General features: G+C 34.2%; 1 protein-coding gene across 1 annotated transcript in view; it reads right to left on the minus strand.

The window, feature by feature from the left end:
- Nucleotides 1-18,361, minus strand: part of LOC110112669 (nodal modulator 1) — a gene marked incomplete in the record, with an annotated part of 84,119 nt that overhangs the window by 62,827 nt on the left and 2,931 nt on the right. The window contains 7 exon segments of the mRNA XM_020844969.2: nt 1,670-1,795; nt 12,170-12,285; nt 13,358-13,517; nt 14,210-14,293; nt 14,372-14,433; nt 16,525-16,694; nt 16,868-16,932. Of these exon segments, the coding sequence (XP_020700628.1) occupies nt 1,670-1,795; nt 12,170-12,285; nt 13,358-13,517; nt 14,210-14,293; nt 14,372-14,433; nt 16,525-16,694; nt 16,868-16,932 (783 nt within the window).

Here is an 18,361-nt window from a genome sequence, read left to right on the forward strand (position 1 = left end):
AAAAAATAAGAATAAATCTTTTGCCAATCCTATTCAAGCCTTCAGCCTCTCTCAAGCTCTCCTTCAATTCCTAAAGCCCACACTTGATAAAGAAAACCTAAATATAAATTAAAACATAGGCTTAATGTGCATAAAGTAGCCATTAGCCAGTAGAGCTGGATTTGGACTATAATCATGTTTAATCTTCTAAAATGTCTAAACCCTCTTAATTACCCTAATAATATCTTCCTTTCTTTAATCACATATGTTAGATGATACATAACATCCTTTTCAAAATAAAGTAAACATTTAAAAATCAGCAATTTTCTGACCTAACAATTTGAAATTGTTTGACTAAGTCAAGATAGTGATCCCCGCAACTAAAATCAAATTTTCTGCTTATAAAAAATTCTTCCTAGACACTCCAGCAATCATTCACTGAACTTTACTGTAAATGACTCAATGTATATCTTATTAACACCTCATGCTTAAGAGGTCATTGGTTAGATGAAAAAAGTATGCAAGAGTAAAAAAATACAATATAAAATAAATGCAGTGCATATAAAATATTTAGTACTGTTTGGATGAGTGAATGATAAATGCATGCAATTTTTTTTTATTTGGCTTGAAGCAAATGAATGCAGTCTAAAACCCAATTCTAAAACCCGATGATCGTGGTGGCTAGTAGTCAGTAAATGGTAGCGGCCACAGCAGCTAGTGTCAAGCTATACTAACAGCGGCGGCTAGAAACAGTGATGGCAGCCAACGGCAAGCGAAAAGTGGCGACAGTGACCGACGGCCAGCCGCAACAACGAGCCGCAATGGTTTGCGATGGGAAATGGCAAAATATTTACAGTGTATTAGAAAATCATTTTAACGATTTTCAAATACATCAAAATTAAACTAGAGGATGAATTCCAAATATACTAAAATTTTACTTTGGATTCATTTTACTTCAAATCAAACACAAATATTTTCAAAACACTTGCATTTGAAACATTTACACCACTCTTACTTCAAACCTAACAATCCCTATAACATATGGTCATAACTATTCATCCATTTAACACAGAAGCATGAATAAGCTACTAACAAACCCACATTAAACCATTTATTCATTATCGAACATGGTTGCATAAACAAAAAATTCTAAATTCATAAACCCATCATTAATTGTTATTAAACTAGCAAAGACCCATAAGATAAGTATAATTATTAAGTTAATTATTATTGCTGCCATATTCCCATTTTTTTCAAGATAAAATGAATCAAATAAAATTTCAGATTTAAATTCAAATTTTAAGATTTTAAATTAAATATTTGGATTCATATACGCTCCCTCCTAAAAAAATTTGGTCCTCCAAAATTTTATATTATTCATTTGGATTCTCACACTCCCCTCTTAAAAGAAAGCATCATAATAAGGTATTTACAGCATTAACATTTATCATATAATATATCTAAATATATACGTCTCATATCAAATTCCGCCCATGCGGCTCCTTCTGTTCTTCCACTATACCATAACTATAAAATGGTAAAAGCATAAAAAAAAAATTAGATAGAAGGAGAAGGGCCATTATTTTCTACTATAAGGCATTATATATATATATATATATAAGATCAAGTAAAAAGCCTTCTTTAAGGTTTTACAAAAGCATGGAAAGTGGATTAGGAAACAAGGCCATACTTGATCAAGTTTATAGAATCCTTCACTATCTGAGGTGGCTTTTTGCTGCCCGTCTACAATAATTGTTGCTCCACCGACTCCACCATTCCCATCAACAACACGACCCCCAACAGAAAATCCAGTGACCTAGTCAAAAGTTAAGCATGGTCAACAATAATGAACTAAAAATATAATAAATTCAAAGGCAATAAAAATAATCAACAAGGAGAAAGCATAGTTAGAGGCGTATTTACTAAAAATTGTACATAAACGGAATAGTAATACTTGGAGAGTGAACTTAAGCATGTCAACAAAACAAGAAAAAAATTTAAATACAAACAAAAATTATGTTGCTTGTTCGAAGCTCAAATCAGAACCATTTAGGGTTGATGGTAGGTGAACAGCCAATTGCATAACTTCTGCCAAAATTCATAAATGAATTAATTTTTTAATTTTACTAGTTGAAGATTATTTTGTACCAAGCCGGGCACATCTAACAATTGGTTCTAAGATTGGGCCAAGCTTAAGCTTGGCTCAAGCAAGTTTAACCAGCTAATTAACCTTTTTTTTTTGAACTTTGGCATCCACTAAAAAGTCATAAATTTTCAAAATAGGTTAGTTTTTCTAAAGGCATCTATACATACTGAATGACTTCCCAATAAATCTGTCAAAGCACTATTATTCTACTTCAAGCTTGTTGCATACTATTATTCAGTTATGGATTTAATCTACAATGTTCTGATATAGGCTCATAGTTCTTTAATGGAATAAAATGTACGTCGTTCTCTTTGTGATTCAAAAGCTTATGATGCCACAGCAACCACGTTAGGCATCTTCAAAAGCTTACATTCTACTATTCAGAAATTAAATATATATATATTTAATAATAATATATAATATTCTAAATATACAAATTATATCCATAATTTATAATGCATTATGTCGATAATTAGTAAAAAATACAATCAGTAAACCTAAAATACTTGTACCTTTTTCAGAACTTATTGCGATCCAAGTTCATCTAATTTTAGAAATTTTATTGAGATTTTCCATCTATGATGCTCAGACACGAACACGGCGACATGGATACGACACGACACGTACATGGGACACATCAATTATTGAAAATATAGGACACGGACATGAGTTGGACACAATATTATAGTTTTTATATTTTAAAAATAGTATATAAAAATTGAATAAACATAAATATTAAAAATAATTTAGAAATACAAAGTCATTTAACTAAAATTTGTGCTTAAAATAACTAATATTAGGAAGTCGAGAGTCGGGTGCCGATGTCGTTATTAGTCATCGAGAGAGAAGACGACAATGTTGTCGAGAGTCGAGCATCGATGTTATGTAGTATATATCGAGCGTCAATGTTAAGAGGGTGTTCGTCGTCGATATTGAGAAGGCGTCGGACAAAGATAAGATGTCAAATTGTGGGTGTAGAAATTACTAACGTCGAGCATCAATGTCAAGACAGTGACAGACTTTGATATGGAGATCGTTTTGAAATGTTGATGTTGTAACGACGTCAGACGTCGATGTTGAGATGACATCGAGTATTGTTGTGAAATCAAAGTCGTAAACCGCTAAAGAGAAATGAAAATTTGAATATTCGATGAATGAGGTATTGAGTGCGGGCGATTGATTTTCTGTTGTGGATAGGAAATAATAAATTTAGTTTTTATATTTTAAAAAGTAAAAAATTTTAAATATAAGAATTTATATTTAATAATTCATAAAATATTTAAGACACGCGTGTACAATTTATATTTAATATTTTTTTTAATCGGACACATTTTTGGCCTGTCAATTACATGTCGGAGGGGTGTCGGATACCTGTCGTATTAGATACATGTCCGACACTGCGCGCCTTTTTGAGGAGAAGTGTAGGTGCATCATAGTTTTGATTTATCAATGAAAAAATTAAAGATATCCCAAGTAGTGTTTAACGCTACAAGTGATTTTTACCCTGTATGGAAAGCCTACATGTGCTCGACAGCAAGAAAACTTTTGTATTTTTATTTCAAGTTTGTTGAAAACAACAAATGTGTTTTTTTTTATTTAGCCTTGTTTGCAGGTTGTGGAAAACATTAGAAAAGAAGCAACCAGTGACAGCTATAGCACTCGATCACGGTAGTTATCATAATCGAATATTATTTGCTGCAGTACCTGAGCATTTGCTATACAGCCCAGCAGTTTAAGACAATACTCGAGCACTGAAGACCTTCTATTTGGTAAAATAGAGAGTTTGAGAGGGAGCATAGGAGACTTTCTTATCATACCAATTAAGCTATTGGTGATCTGCTCTTTAAATTGATTATTTTAGACAAGAAAATCATCAATATGATTTTAGACTTGTTCTGGAGTGAGTGACATGATTATTTTAAAAAACTAATGATGTAGCATGCAAGAGCAACCTAACATGACTTCTAAATGATATGCAAATAAATTAACTTGAAGCAATTATTAACAAATATTGATTCAAAATAATCAAATTTCCTCTAAAAGTAAAACAGTGCTTTTATGTAGAAAATAATTCAGTTCTAGTGGGACATTAAATATACTCATACGTAACTGTCACCAATTAAGGTGGTTTACAAAGCTAAGGCTGGGCTAATTTTTAAGTGAAGTCCAAATACTCAGTTGTGCAAAAATTATACCCTATTGTAGTAGAGTCAAATATTAGAAAGTTATGGCCTCCTTGTAGGTTAAAAGATCTACCTATAGCTATCACTAGCTCTACAGGTCCTTGGCGAGCGGCCACTAGCCAATGATGGAATCAAGGGTTGTTGTGAATGAATCAATATTGTGATTCTAATGGAAATTATATATCTATAGAGGACTCGGATGGCAGGAATTAGCAAACAGTGTCACAAATTATGAGGAAAGTGCTTGAATTTGCTCATGTGTTGCAAGATTCCTACTCCAGGCATGGATAAGACGTGCAGTGAACAATGAAGTGGACAAAAGCATGTTGCAACAAGTGCAAAATGCTAAGGTATCGGGTGAGGTACTATACAGTGAAAAGTGATGAAGCAGCATATCATGGGCGCAAGTTAAAGTCCATGTCAAGGAGGATGCATATACGCACATGATCTGTGATAGCGTATGCAATGGTTGGGTTGGGTTCAGAATGAGACTGAGTGCTGTGGGTCTGTGAACTAGGAGAGTGTTAGGGTGATGTGAAACTTGTAGGAGTTACTTGAGAAATTATAACGATCAATTGAACAAACGTGCCGATATAAAATTATTGCTTGCAATAAAGATAGATTTCGGAATTCAAAATTTTTAACTTGCTTAGGCAAAGAAGTGCTATCGAGATTAGCCAAACAATTTAATCAAAAATCCAACAATAGTAAATGTTACATGCTCATAACAAAACCCAACACTTAATAACAAGTAGTTCACCTTGAGCACCTTCTCACTCTTTCACTCTTAGGCTTTAGCGGAGAAAGACGAACCATACAAGGAAGGAGATTACCACTAGGAAGTGGGGCCAAAGAACTTCGTTGATGGAGAAGTAGACGGCGGTGGAGGAAGCGGCGGGTGACCGATGATTAGCCAAAGCGTCTTGGGTTTTTGAAGGTCAATCGTCTCCGCTAAACAGTATATGATACAATTGACGTAGTCTTCCACCGATTCGTCGTACTCCCAGTCAGGCTCGTAGAAAGGGGAGCGGAGAATGTCGATTTCCCTTGGGCGTTGTAGGCGAAACCATGATCGACCTCAGGATCGGACATGCACCGATGACAGTGAGGTTGGGAGAGGAGATCGTCTTCTTCTCTTGGCTTCAAGTCTCATGAGCAAATTAGGGTTTCCCAAGAGAGAGGAGCCAAGGGAAAGGGGCGGACAAAGTAGAGAGAAAAGGGGGGGGGGGGGAAGAAAAAGGGGGGGGGGGGGGGGCGTTTGGGTGGAGGATTGGGTAGGTTAGAAAACGGGGAGAAAGAATTTAATCAAGATCTGAAATTAATTTCAGATTTTAAGTGGATTTGGCGGGATTTCATTTGAATTTTGAATTCAAATTTAAGTGGGATGGAGGTAGGAAGCAATGGGATTTAACCCATTAATGGGTAGGCCGGAAGTATCAAGAGAGAAGTGTGGGGGATGATTTTAAGTAGTTTCCAAATGAGGTTTGTCAAACAGGAAAAAGAATAAACAATCCTCTCTAATTTAAATTTAAATCAGAGTGAGGTTTAAAACTTTTCTTATTTGGAACTTTGCAAATTAGGAAAGTTTTTGAAATTCAAATTTGAATTTCAAATAATTGAAAACATGCATAACTTGCTTGACTCAATCTAGGAAGCCATGATGATGTGTGGAAGCATCATGATGGTGGGAATCCATGTGAGGGGTGGCAGCAAGGGGAAAGTGGGAAGGGTTTGTGGCCGGGTAGGAGGAGAAGGGATTGGGACATCGGTTGGAGCTTGAGGTGGTGGAGTTTTGGGAGGATTTGGGTGGGGACGTTAAGCAACCGGTGGTGGAGAGGTAGGAAGGGGCCGACGGATGGGTTGGGGAAGGAAGGTGAAAGAAAACACAACTAAGATAGAAATAAACTAACCACGAGCCGTGGACTCTTCCAACGGTTGGTGGGCCTTGCACTTGCTCACCTTGAGCTCTCTCTCTTCTCTCTAGTGCACTCACAAGAAGAAGAAGAAGAAGAAGGCAAAATAAAATATCATATTATTCATTCCCAAAAATCCTTACAACACATTAGACCACTATATATAGGTCTCAATCATGAAAAGGAAAAGTACGCAATTTGCCCTCTGGGCTATAATAACAAGACAATCCCCCAAAGGGGTAAATTTGGAAAACAACAAAACTAAATAAACATAACATGAAGGAATGCATCAAAAGTAAAGGCGTTGAATCGTGGCCGTAGATCTGCGATTCTTTCGTCGATAAACTTGTTGGTAGAATTTGTCGATGTCCTCATCATAGGGTGTGGACAATGAATGACAGCAATGTGTGAGATGATGGATAGTGCTAAGCAAGGCACAAAAAAGCGCGAAACTTTATCATGTGTCAGTCAATGCAAAAATAAGACGTGCGGATCATGATTGAAGTGATTAGTGTGGAAAATGCATTGTTAGGTTTAGCAATATGACGAGTTAAGCATGACCCCCACATAAATTAAAGATTTAGGGTTCTATGGGATATTGGCAAAGCTTGTGATTTCAGAATTGATAGATGGGGAAGAAAAAATAACTTTACAAGCTCAACTTCAAATGATCTATATGTAAAATTTGAGTCTAAGGAATAATCAATTGACCATAATTAATTTCATCAATTCATTGATTCAACAAACAACAATAATAATTTGCATATAATGGATCCCTATTTATAGAATTTGGGCTATAGAGATAAGGCCAAATTTTAAAAGCAAATCTAATCTTCCAAACTAAAAAAAGTTCGAATTAAAAATTAAACTTATCCAAAGGATAAAACCAAATGAAATAATCCAATTTAAAAAAAATAATAATAATGTCAACTTCAGTAATAATTAAAAATGGGCCTTGTGCCAGTTAGTTACAACTTTTTTTTACTAAAGTCATCATCATATGTCATTTGTGATTGTGTATACATTTTAATATTGTCGATACTAGGTCTCAAGTCCTGGATGAGAAAAGTGAAGCATTGTGTTAGGTAGCTGACAGTCAGCATAAAATTTGCAGAATAATCATGACATGAATCCTTAAATACATTGTACTAATGCTAGGGTGTTCCTTGAAAGTGACCTAAATACAGCGAGAAGTGCGCAAGGGACGCTGCACCGGCACTCTGAAGTGGAGGAATGCATCGGGCTTGTTGTGTGATAGAAAAGCCCCCCTCAAACTTAATGAAAAATTCTATAAGATGGTGGTGAGACCTGCAATGCTTTATGATGCAGAATGTTGGTCATTAAAAGAGAAGCATAATACTAAGTTAAGTGTGGCATAGATGAGGATGCTTAGGTAGACGAGTGAATTTACCCTTAGAGACAGGATACAAAATGAGCATAAACGTGAAAAGGTTGGAGTAACTCTAGTGGAAGATAAGATAAGAGAGAGTCGCCTTAGATGGTTTGGTCACACAAAACATCGGCTTTCTGAAGACCCAGTTAGGAAAGTAGAGATATTATATTTGACTTATATTAAGAAAGGTAGATGTAGACCTAAAAAGACATGGTTAGGAAATATTAGAAATGATCTTGCTTTATTAGATTTAAACGAGAATTTGATGTTTAACAGGACAATGAAGAAAAAGGATTCATGTAGCCGACCTCACGTAGTGGAACAAAGGCTTGACGTTATTGTTGTTGTATGTATGTATGTATAATCACCCTCCTTAATTAGAAACCATGTAAGAAAACCCGATGTTTTCCATTGATGATCTTAAATCCTAACTCGAAAAATCAAATTAGGATTAGAGTGCAAGGGTACAAGCCTCCATAATCGAATTTATCAAAATTAGAGTAAGGAGTTATGGAACGTTCACTATTTTCAGAACATATTAGGTATTGAAGCTTCACTTCAAAGGTCATAAGCCCTAAACCTTAGTTCCACGTCTTGGAGTACTAAAAACTAGCCTTTAAATCTTTGTTAAAAAAATGATCGCCACATTCTCAAATACAAGAAATAAAACCTAAACTAATACACAAATCATCTAAATACAAAAAAAATTGAGATTATGATGCCTAGAAATAAACACCAGAGAGGATTTTGCTATTAAAAATGCTTCCATAAAGACTGATGATACTAAGGCACTACAAGACCTCCATATACTTAAAAAGGCTAACTAACTCAACGGCATTGCACCTTACTTTCATCAGGAAGATCCAGGGTTCAATTCCTTTAAAATAAAAGATAAAATTAATTTGAACAAACTAGAACAGAGAAGGGTCCATGAAGATAACTAGAATTCATGTAAAACATTCGCACAAAGTTGAACACATACCTCATGTAATGCTCAACGGGAACAAATGAATAAATAGGTTCCATGAACAAACCCAAAATAATTTGGATATATTGGTCACACTTCAAACACTGTCGTTGCCAGGTCCCAAGTCCTGGATGAGAAAAATGGAGGGTTGCATTAGGTAATCGATAGCCAGCGTAAAACTTGTCGAATAATTTTGACATGAATCCTTTAAAAAATTGTGTTAATGCTAGGGCATCCCCTGTAAGCGACGTGTTGTATTGCCTAAATACAGAAACAAGTGTGCAAGGGCCGCTGCACCGGCGCCCGGGTGCAGTGTTAAATAGGCAAGGGTTCCCACATCAAAGACGGATGTGGGCAAAGAAGCTAGTCCAAGAAACAAAAATTAAGATAGGAACTTAGAATATAGGCTCCCTTACAGGAAAATTAATGAAATTAATATATATTATGATTCATAGGAAGATAAATATTCTATGCATTCAGGAAACTAAATGGGTAGGAGAGAATGCTAAGGAGATTAATAGTTTAGGATATAAATTATGGTATTTGGGTAGGAGTCGTACTAGAAATGAAGTAGGTGTAATTATAGATAAGAATTTGAAGGATAATGTTATAAAAATTAACAGAATTGGAGAAAGAATTATAACTTTAAAAATTGTTGTTGATGCTAAGATTGTTAATATTATAAGTGCTTATGCTCCTCAAGTAAGTTTAGATATGAGTTCAAAATTAAAATTTTGGAATGACTTAGAAGAATTAATACAAAATATGCCTCTTGAAGAAAAAGTTTTTATTGGAGGAGATTTAAATGGACATATTGGTAGAGAGATAGATGATTTTAAAAGCATCCATGATGGCCATGGGTTTGAAACGATAAATGAAGGTGGTAAGATTATATTAGATTTTTCTTCAGCTTATAATTTCTTAATAGCTAATACATTATTTAAGAAAAAAGATAAGCATCTTATCACTTATAAAAATGGATATAATAAAACGCGGATTGATTATTTTCTTATAAAAAAATTAGATCATTTAGATTGCAAAGATTGTAAAGTTATTCCGAGTGAAAATTTATGCACCCAATATCGATTATTAGTTTTGGACTTTAAGATAAAGGGGCAAAAAATAAAAAAATAAAGTAAAACGATTTTCTAGAATTAGATGGGGACATTTAAGGAATATTAATAAAAGTATTTTTGATAGTAAGATTTTAGATCTTAAGATTCTATCTATGCATGAGGATGTCAATATTATTGAAAAAAGTGGCTTATGATATTAATAATATTACAAAAGATGTGCTTGAAGTTTCAAAGGAAAAAGCTCCTAATAGTAAAAATAGTTGGTGGCGGAATCAAAATGTGCAAGAAAATATAAAAAATAAGAAGATTTGTTATAAAAATTGGTTTAGATGTAAAAATTCTAATAATTGGGAAAGTTATAAAGAGCCTCGTAAGGAATCTAAGAAAGTTATTTGCGATGCAAAGAGTTTAGCTTTTAATGATTTATATAATAGATTAGATACTAAGGAGGGAGAAAGATATATGTATAAGTTAGCCAAACAAAGACATAAGAGTAGTAAGGATTTAGTTCAAGTGAAGTGCATTAAGGATGAAGATCAAAAAGTACTTTTCTTAAAGAAGATGATATCAACAAAGGGGGAGAGAGGTATTTTGCTAAACTTTAAAGATGAATGTAAAAATATGATTGACTTTAATGACTTTATCACCCTAAATGAAAATAAAGATTTATTTTATCGGTGTATAAGTAAAACCGAAGTTAGAGGGCTTAAAGAAAATGAAGAGTGGAAAAGCTGTAGGACCTGATGATATTCCAATAGAGATGTGGAAATGCTTTGAGATGAAGTAATTTCTTGGCTTACTAAACTTTTAATACTATTTTGAAGACTAAAAAGATGTCAGATCAGTGGAGAATGAGTGTGTTAATTCCGTATTTTTAAGAATAAAGGTGACGCACAGGAGTGTACGAATTATAGAGGAAATAAGTTAATGTGTTCATACTTTAAAACTATGGACGAGTTATGGAGATTTTTAGCTGATACTAAGTTTCTCAAAATCAATTTGGATTCATGCCGGGAAGTACACAAGATGTTTGACCAAGTATTTTCCTATTTCGTTGGATTACATCAAGGATCAGCCTTAAGTCCATATCTTTTTGCTTTAGTCATGGATGTTTCTCACTAGACATTTGCAAGAGGATTACCTTAGTGCATGCTTTTTGCTGATGATATTCTTCTGTTAATAAGACTAAAGAGGGAGTTGAAGGTAAACTTGAATTATGGAGGTCAACTTTAGAGTCTAAGTTTTCGCTGAGTAGATCTAAAACGAATATATGGAGTGTAATTTAGTGGAAATAGACCTAGTGATGGGGATTGTGACTTTGGCGATCAAGTCATTAATAAGAGTACACGTTTTAGATATCTTGGATCTATTGTTCAGAGTGATGGTGAAATTGATTGGGATTATTATCAGCAGAATTCAAGTTAGGATGTTGAAGTGAGGAATGCATCGGGCTTATTGTGCGATATAAATAGTCCCCCTCAAACTTAAGGAAAAATTTATAAGATGGTGGTGAGACCTGCAATGCTTTATGGTGCCGAATGTTAGCCATCAAATGAGAAGCATAATACTAAGTTAAGTGTTGCAGAGATGAGGATGCTTACGTGGAATGAGTGGCTTGACCCTTAGAGATAGGATACGAAAATGAGTATATACGTGAAAAGGTTGGAGTAGCTCCAGTGGAAGATAAGATTAGAGAGAGTCGCCTTAGATGGTTTGGTCACATTAAACGGAGGCCTTCTTGATGACCCGGTTAGGAAAGTTGAGTATTAGATTTGGCTTATGTTAAGAAAGGTAGAGGTAGACCTAAAAAGACTTGGTTAGAAAATATTAGAAATGATCTTTCTTTATTAGATTTAGATGAGAATTTGACTTTTAACCGGACATAATGGTGAAAAAGGATTCATGTAGCCGACCCCACGTAGTGGGACAAAGGCTTGACATTGTTGTTGTTGTTGTGGTCACACTTCAATCACCAATGGAGTGTGGGAGAACATTAAGTACATGTATCCACAAAAACAAAAATATGTTTCCTATATTTATTCATCGAGAACCAGTGCATGTAACTCCCCTAAGACAGAATCAACTAGGGAGGTGGTTCTTGGTTTCAGCTTGTTGGAAATTAAACCTGATCTCAGCAGCTTATGCATTCAACGTAAATTATCCATCAAAATAAAAGTCATTAAACATGCCAAAGTTTCAACCTTAACCTGTTCCTGCAACCACCTAATGATGCAAGTAAGATTGCATGCAATAAGCATGGTAAACATTGGACAACAGAACTGGTCCAAACTGCTTAAAAGAAATAGTTGAAGGGCGTCTTCGTTAAAAAATTAAAGGACCTTCTAGTCAAAACACATCTTCAAATAAATATTCAGCAAGAAAATAAGATACCCTGTTGTTTAATAATATCAGGACAAGAGGTTTCATATTAACTAAAATAAATAAAAATACACTAAGTAAATGAAGTTTCAGTTCTAAGTTCTAAACATAAGTAGCCAATGAATCGTCATACCTGGAATTTTTGGGAAACTGTAACATGATGATGTTCCACAGTTACAGTCATGGAAGGTGGTGAAACATCAAAAACAGTATTCTCCCCCTTGTAGTAAGGGAGAAGATCATAAACACCTGAAGCATACAAGAAATAAGATTAATTCTAGATTTGAAGAAATACATTTTTTAAAAGAAAAAAAAAATATTCTCTGTTAATTATTTGCTAAGTGTTCAAAAGAATTACTTTTTTGAGAGATTAAAACTACATTTCAAACACGAACCTACTTCTGGTTACCGCAAAGTAATGAAGAAAAGAAATTATTTAAATTGCACGAGCATGTTAAGCAAAATAAACTATCCTCTTAATTATAAAAAACCAAATTTAGCTATGCAATAAGAGCATATAAGACATTGTTTATTCTAGCCGAAAAAAAAAAACTTTTTTGGATTTTGGGAGGAAGGGGGATAGTTTTTAAGTTCTTTATTGCAATCAGCATGACAATCCAAACCGATTTATTGACAACCACTTAATCTGAAGCATGTACGAAATCTATACTAAGATTTTAATAAAGATAAATCAGAAATACATTAATTGGAAAAGAAAATTAGTGGTACAAAGAACATACCAACCATTTGCAGAGAGCTATATGGCTGATCTAAACAGTTAACCAATATCTAACTACAATGTACAAATGGCTTGAGATACTACAAATATTATGTCGACAATCCACTGCCTTGGCATCACAGTTTTTGGCCACGTTTGCAAATTTTACTCGATTTCAACATTTTGTTAATCATATTAAATTGCTAGATGTGCTGATACCTTCATAAGACTTTGTTTGCATGGTTGTGAAAAATAAGGTCATTGTGCAGAAATGGATTGGATGATTTGATCCATGAGTGTGCTATTTTTAGACATGATGATGCGATGGGGCATGGATTTGCATTTCGCATTTTCTGCAGTATTTTTGGTCTGTGCAAAGAAATACACAGCAGAACATTGCCAAATACAGCCAAAGTCTATGGTGTCAAAGTGCATAATATGAATATGAAATCCCGATGTAGTATTGACATAAAAAATAATTGACTCATAAGTTAAAGAGATAAAATTGTAGAAATCTATTAATGACAGATATTGAGTTCATTTACAAGGAATGAGATGAATTTTCTGCGCAGTGGAAAAGTAACAGGAGGGCAAAGAAATTACCACATGGTAATGATTTAAAAGTAAACTTTCCATCAGCATTTGATATGGAATGACAAAGTGCCTTGTTCTCACTGGGAGGATTTCCAACTCCTTGGGGGCAATGCACTTCTAACACATCACCTGAATACAAATATATATGAACTCCTAAAATAGGATTCCCCTGCAACAAAAGGACAATTCATAAAAAAAAGGATAATTCATCAAGCGCAAACTGATTTTGATAATGAGATCACCATAGCTATACCAAAAACCATACTACTAACGGGATCACTTTAAATGCACTCTAAATCTTGCTACTGAACACATTATTTCCCATAAAATTGCTTTCATAACTGAAAATTGTTTCAAGAAATTTGATCATGTTATACAGAGGGACAACCATTCTTTCTAGGTAAACTCTGACCAACACAAGCACAGTTTTCTGGGTTGCTTTCTTGTATAACCAGCACATGTTGCGCACTAAATCAATTGTCGCTAAAAGAAACATAAACAAAATAGCAAAGCCCCAAATTTGCTAAAACCCCTACTTCAACTAGTATTTTTTTTTTTTTCCCGAAACACTCCTACCTAATGAACTATGAAAAAATCGAGAACTTTTCAAACATCTCATAAAGATGGTTATAATGTACACTTCGTCGAGAAATAAAAAAATATTTAAAAAAATGAATTTATCAACATAGGCAAAGCTAATGCAACTCCTAATACAAAGAGACATACAAAACGATTATCATCATACAAATATGCAATTATAGCATCCATGAACGTGCAAAAACTTGCATACATGGATGAATGTATAACTTAGGATCTTTATTAAAAACACAGCATATTTCTGTATTTGACCATTTGCAGTACCTGGGAAACTACAAAACCATGAAGATCATAACCAGATACAAAGAAGATATCATCCACCACTGCATTTTCAAAGCCCAGATTGATCTATAGAGTGAAAGTAAATCATATCAGTATTCATCGAGGCATACTTTGCACATAGAAAACAAATGAAACGTGTATTGCCTCAGATGATCCTCTAAGTTCAACTCCCAAATTAGGATGTGAAGCTCTTAATTTGTAAAATCCTGCAGCAAAAATTGCAAGCAGTAAAGAAAAGATGTATGTATTTCAAAATAAGTAATTCACAGCTCAATAATATTCTAAAGAATTCTTCGAATGAGAAGATCAATTGATATAATTTATACGCCTCAATGCATGACTAGCAAAATTGCATTTAAATAATTTTAAAAAAAAAAGTAACAGCAGTCTGATTCATATTCAGGGAGCGCCATTGCCGCATTCTCAACTGGGAAATGAGTGCTGAACAAGGAAAAGAATGTAGAACTTAAAAACATAAAGAACCAAATACACGGACTGGTCACATCCTGGCCCTCCCAAAACACCAATCCCCACCTAACATAACATGCTAGCTCACAAAGCAGACAATTCTTAAGCATGGTGCAGATAAAAAATCAAAATGGAGTATCAGGGTCTTAAATGCCTACATTGGAATTACATATTACGCCCCTTGACATTTAAAGACCTGTTTTTGGAAATGTTGTGCTTTGTATTTCTTTCCGCAGAACAACAATACAACACTAATATAATACCCAAAATTTGGTCAAAAAGGTAGGCATACAATTTTCCCTGTGTTTTCACACATATGGAAAACATCAAATATATTTTCATCAAATTAGATATTTAATTTCGAGTAATTTTGATATATATATATATATATATATCATTAGATGTATAGGTATCTTTTAAATAATTGTTTAATATTATAGTTAATGAATCACAGCTAAATACTTAATGAATAACATCTAAATAACTATAGTTCATTAAATATAACTGTAGCCTCCACTACCAGTCCCACTAATCATGACATGCATTGGCCGGATGGGATCAAGTGGTCGGTAAGCTCTAAAAGGGCATAGTGGAGGGTTAGTGGATATTTAATCATAATATATTAAGCACTTCTCATTCCCATTTCCCATTTCCCATTTCCCATTCTAATTCCTCCCTACCCGATATAGAGAACAAGGGAGCTAGGGACTAGATGGGAGAAAAGGCTGAAGGGTTGGAGCTGCCGTAAGCTTCTGGGAGAATTCAGATTTTACGCAATTGCTGAAATCAGGTTAGGAAAGTGGTGAAAACAGTTAAGAAATATTATTGTTTGAGGAAATTGCTGAAATCAAGTTAGGAATTTGCTGAAATCAAGTTAGGAATTTGCTGAAATCAGGTAAGAGGTATAGTTGTTTGCTGAAGAAAGTTTGTTGAAATCTGTAGGCCTATTGTGTGCTGAAAAATGCTGAAACTAACAAAACTTATATCATTTATTTTCTTGACGTTTCCATCAAGTCTAAACTTACAAATCTCCATCAAATAACCATTGACCTCCACTTTGAAACTTTATAAATAAAAGAGGGACCTTGTAAATGGAGTTCCATAAAACTGCAAACAATTTGAGCAAGCTAAATCAGATGTACATTATACAGATGGCAATGTGTAAAAAATGTAATGGTTAATTGAATATTGATCCCTCATATGCCTCATTAGGCGTGGATAATTCTCAACAATTTAACATCAATCAATCAAGTCTCTCATGTTATTTATAACTAGAGACCGCCATTGTTCTATTAGAAGCATTAGTAACTACTGTTCTTTTTTCTTTTTACATAAATTCCCTTAGCTTACCTTCTAGAGAGAGGACAAGAAAGGATAGCAGTGTTCAGAGAGAGGCGGGGTATTCAGCTATAACCCCTCAATCAACACATTGGGGTAGGGGGGCAGAAGAAGATGATGATGATGAATGGTTGGTCAGCAGGTCAGCAACCACTACCACACATTCTAATACATGGCCCAGTTGGAATACGGGAAGACAAAGAAGTGAGGAAAGACCAAATGCATTTTTTCATAGAATCATGGAGGATAGTTGGATGCATTAGGAATGATAAATGAAATCTTAGATGAGCAGTTACAGAATTCTAAAGGGAAGCATTCTGGTGCTAAATGTAATATACATAAAACTTCGTTGGTTGGTTTTTACAAAGAAATTGACCTATCAGCGCCTTATATAAAATATGAGAACCTTGAATGCAGTTTACCCTTAATTTTAATTGGCAATTCTATGAAAGAAGAGGAAAAACATGAACTTTACAGGGTGAATGACAGACCAGGGATGATGTTCGTAAATGAGTAGTCCCCAGTTTCTGATGTGAAAGAAGATACAATGGCATCGTCTGGCATAGACACAAGCTCAACCTTCACATTTGAAGGTCCTCCAGCTTTACTGGGACAGCTGCCTCCACCAACAGAACCTGAAACTCTACCTGATACCATAAACCTACAGACAAAGGATTCCCGAAAGTGAGGAAGACACATAAATTCAATAGTGTCATCGGCTCTATTTAACAAGTAACACCAGAAACACAATCGGAAGTAAACCTAAAAGGTTTTCAAAGTCTCCGAAGGAATAACAATAAATATGACATAATTAAAATGCTTGAAACCACGTACCCAGTTAATTGGAAATTGATATCTGCATTTGAATTACAGCCACTTTTATCTACAATCACAGGAACCTATAGAAGTTTCGTCAACATAGTATTATTAATAAAAGAATAAAAAATGATTTTCCTTTAAAAGCAACGCAGGTCAATAAAAAACAGATGAGAATCCATACCATTTTTTAATAGATTGAATCCATCTCATACTTACTGAAAATGGTGCACCTTAATACCTCAGAAAGTAAGGCTAGGCAAGGTGAAAACTTCATATAATCATTTCCCTTTTTATTTTTGCTTTATTTAATGAATATATGAACTTCAATAAATGTTGGCAGGGTAGAGCTTCTACCATTTGAATTATTTTGTTTCAACTTCTTTCTTCATAATGTAACTTTTGCAATTTTTTGTGATGCTTTTCTTGTCTTGTTCTTCTTTCGCAATAGATCCATACTATTTTTAATCTTCTGCAAGCACTTGCTTCCTTGAATTATTTCCATGACTATTTTCTAAATTTTTTTTGGGTTAGCAAGGGATTAGTAATTCAAAACTATTATGTTATGCATTTATTATCATGTCCCTTATCATCTTTGTTATTACTTGCGCATGCAAGAAAATTTTCATATTACATAAATCAATAACCATGTAAAATCTAACTTAGACACTTTACATTATTAATTCTAAATGCTTAATTATATAAATTAAGTAAATTTGGTCAGGATGATCTCCCAGACCAACCGAACGAAAGAGGCCGATTAGGCCTCCTTAGAAGATTCTGGTTTTAAATTTGCTAGGATTTGAAATTTCTTGAATGTGGAGTCTATTTTATGTTTCCTTATGTATAGGTTTATAGAATCCTTGAAAATAAGGAACTTACAGAATTTGTTTCCGTAAATTTTACTTTTGTTATTTATTTGTTTTGGTTGGTTTCCCAATTTAAAAACATTCCAAATCAATTTAAAACCTCTATTAAGACAAGGAATAAACCAAGTTTCTTCCTCAAAAAATCAATCCTAAACACTCCAAAAGATCCTTTCTCTCCTTCCATGATTTTCAACCCGAACCCCTCCACCACCCCAGTATGTCTTTGATGTCCCCTGGGAAGGTCAATATGACCCGTCTAGCTTCCCCCAATGATGACAGGAGTTGATTAACAAAAAACTTATGAGAGCCACAATGATTTTATTCCTTCTGAGAAGACAAGAACTAAGCTTGAGGGAAATCGATTAAGGCTTGAAAGCACTAAATCTCTAAAAAGGTAGTCATAAAACCATAAACTCATTGAGACCAAGTTTGGTATTTGAGCATGGATTTTAGCATGCAGCACCATGGGAAAAGCATGGAAAAACAAGAATGAATGTTTACCCTATTTCACTCAAAATACGGAGCCCAATAAAGTTATTTGATTTTAGTAAGTTCCCTCTAATTTAAGACTTAGGTAACTCTATTTAAAAGCACATTGAAGCAAGAAAAATCAAGTTTCTTCCACCAAGAACCAATCCTAAAG

Source organism: Dendrobium catenatum, unplaced genomic scaffold (genome assembly GCF_001605985.2).
Source record: "Dendrobium catenatum unplaced genomic scaffold, ASM160598v2 fragScaff_scaffold_627, whole genome shotgun sequence".
Lineage (NCBI taxonomy): Eukaryota > Viridiplantae > Streptophyta > Magnoliopsida > Asparagales > Orchidaceae > Dendrobium > Dendrobium catenatum.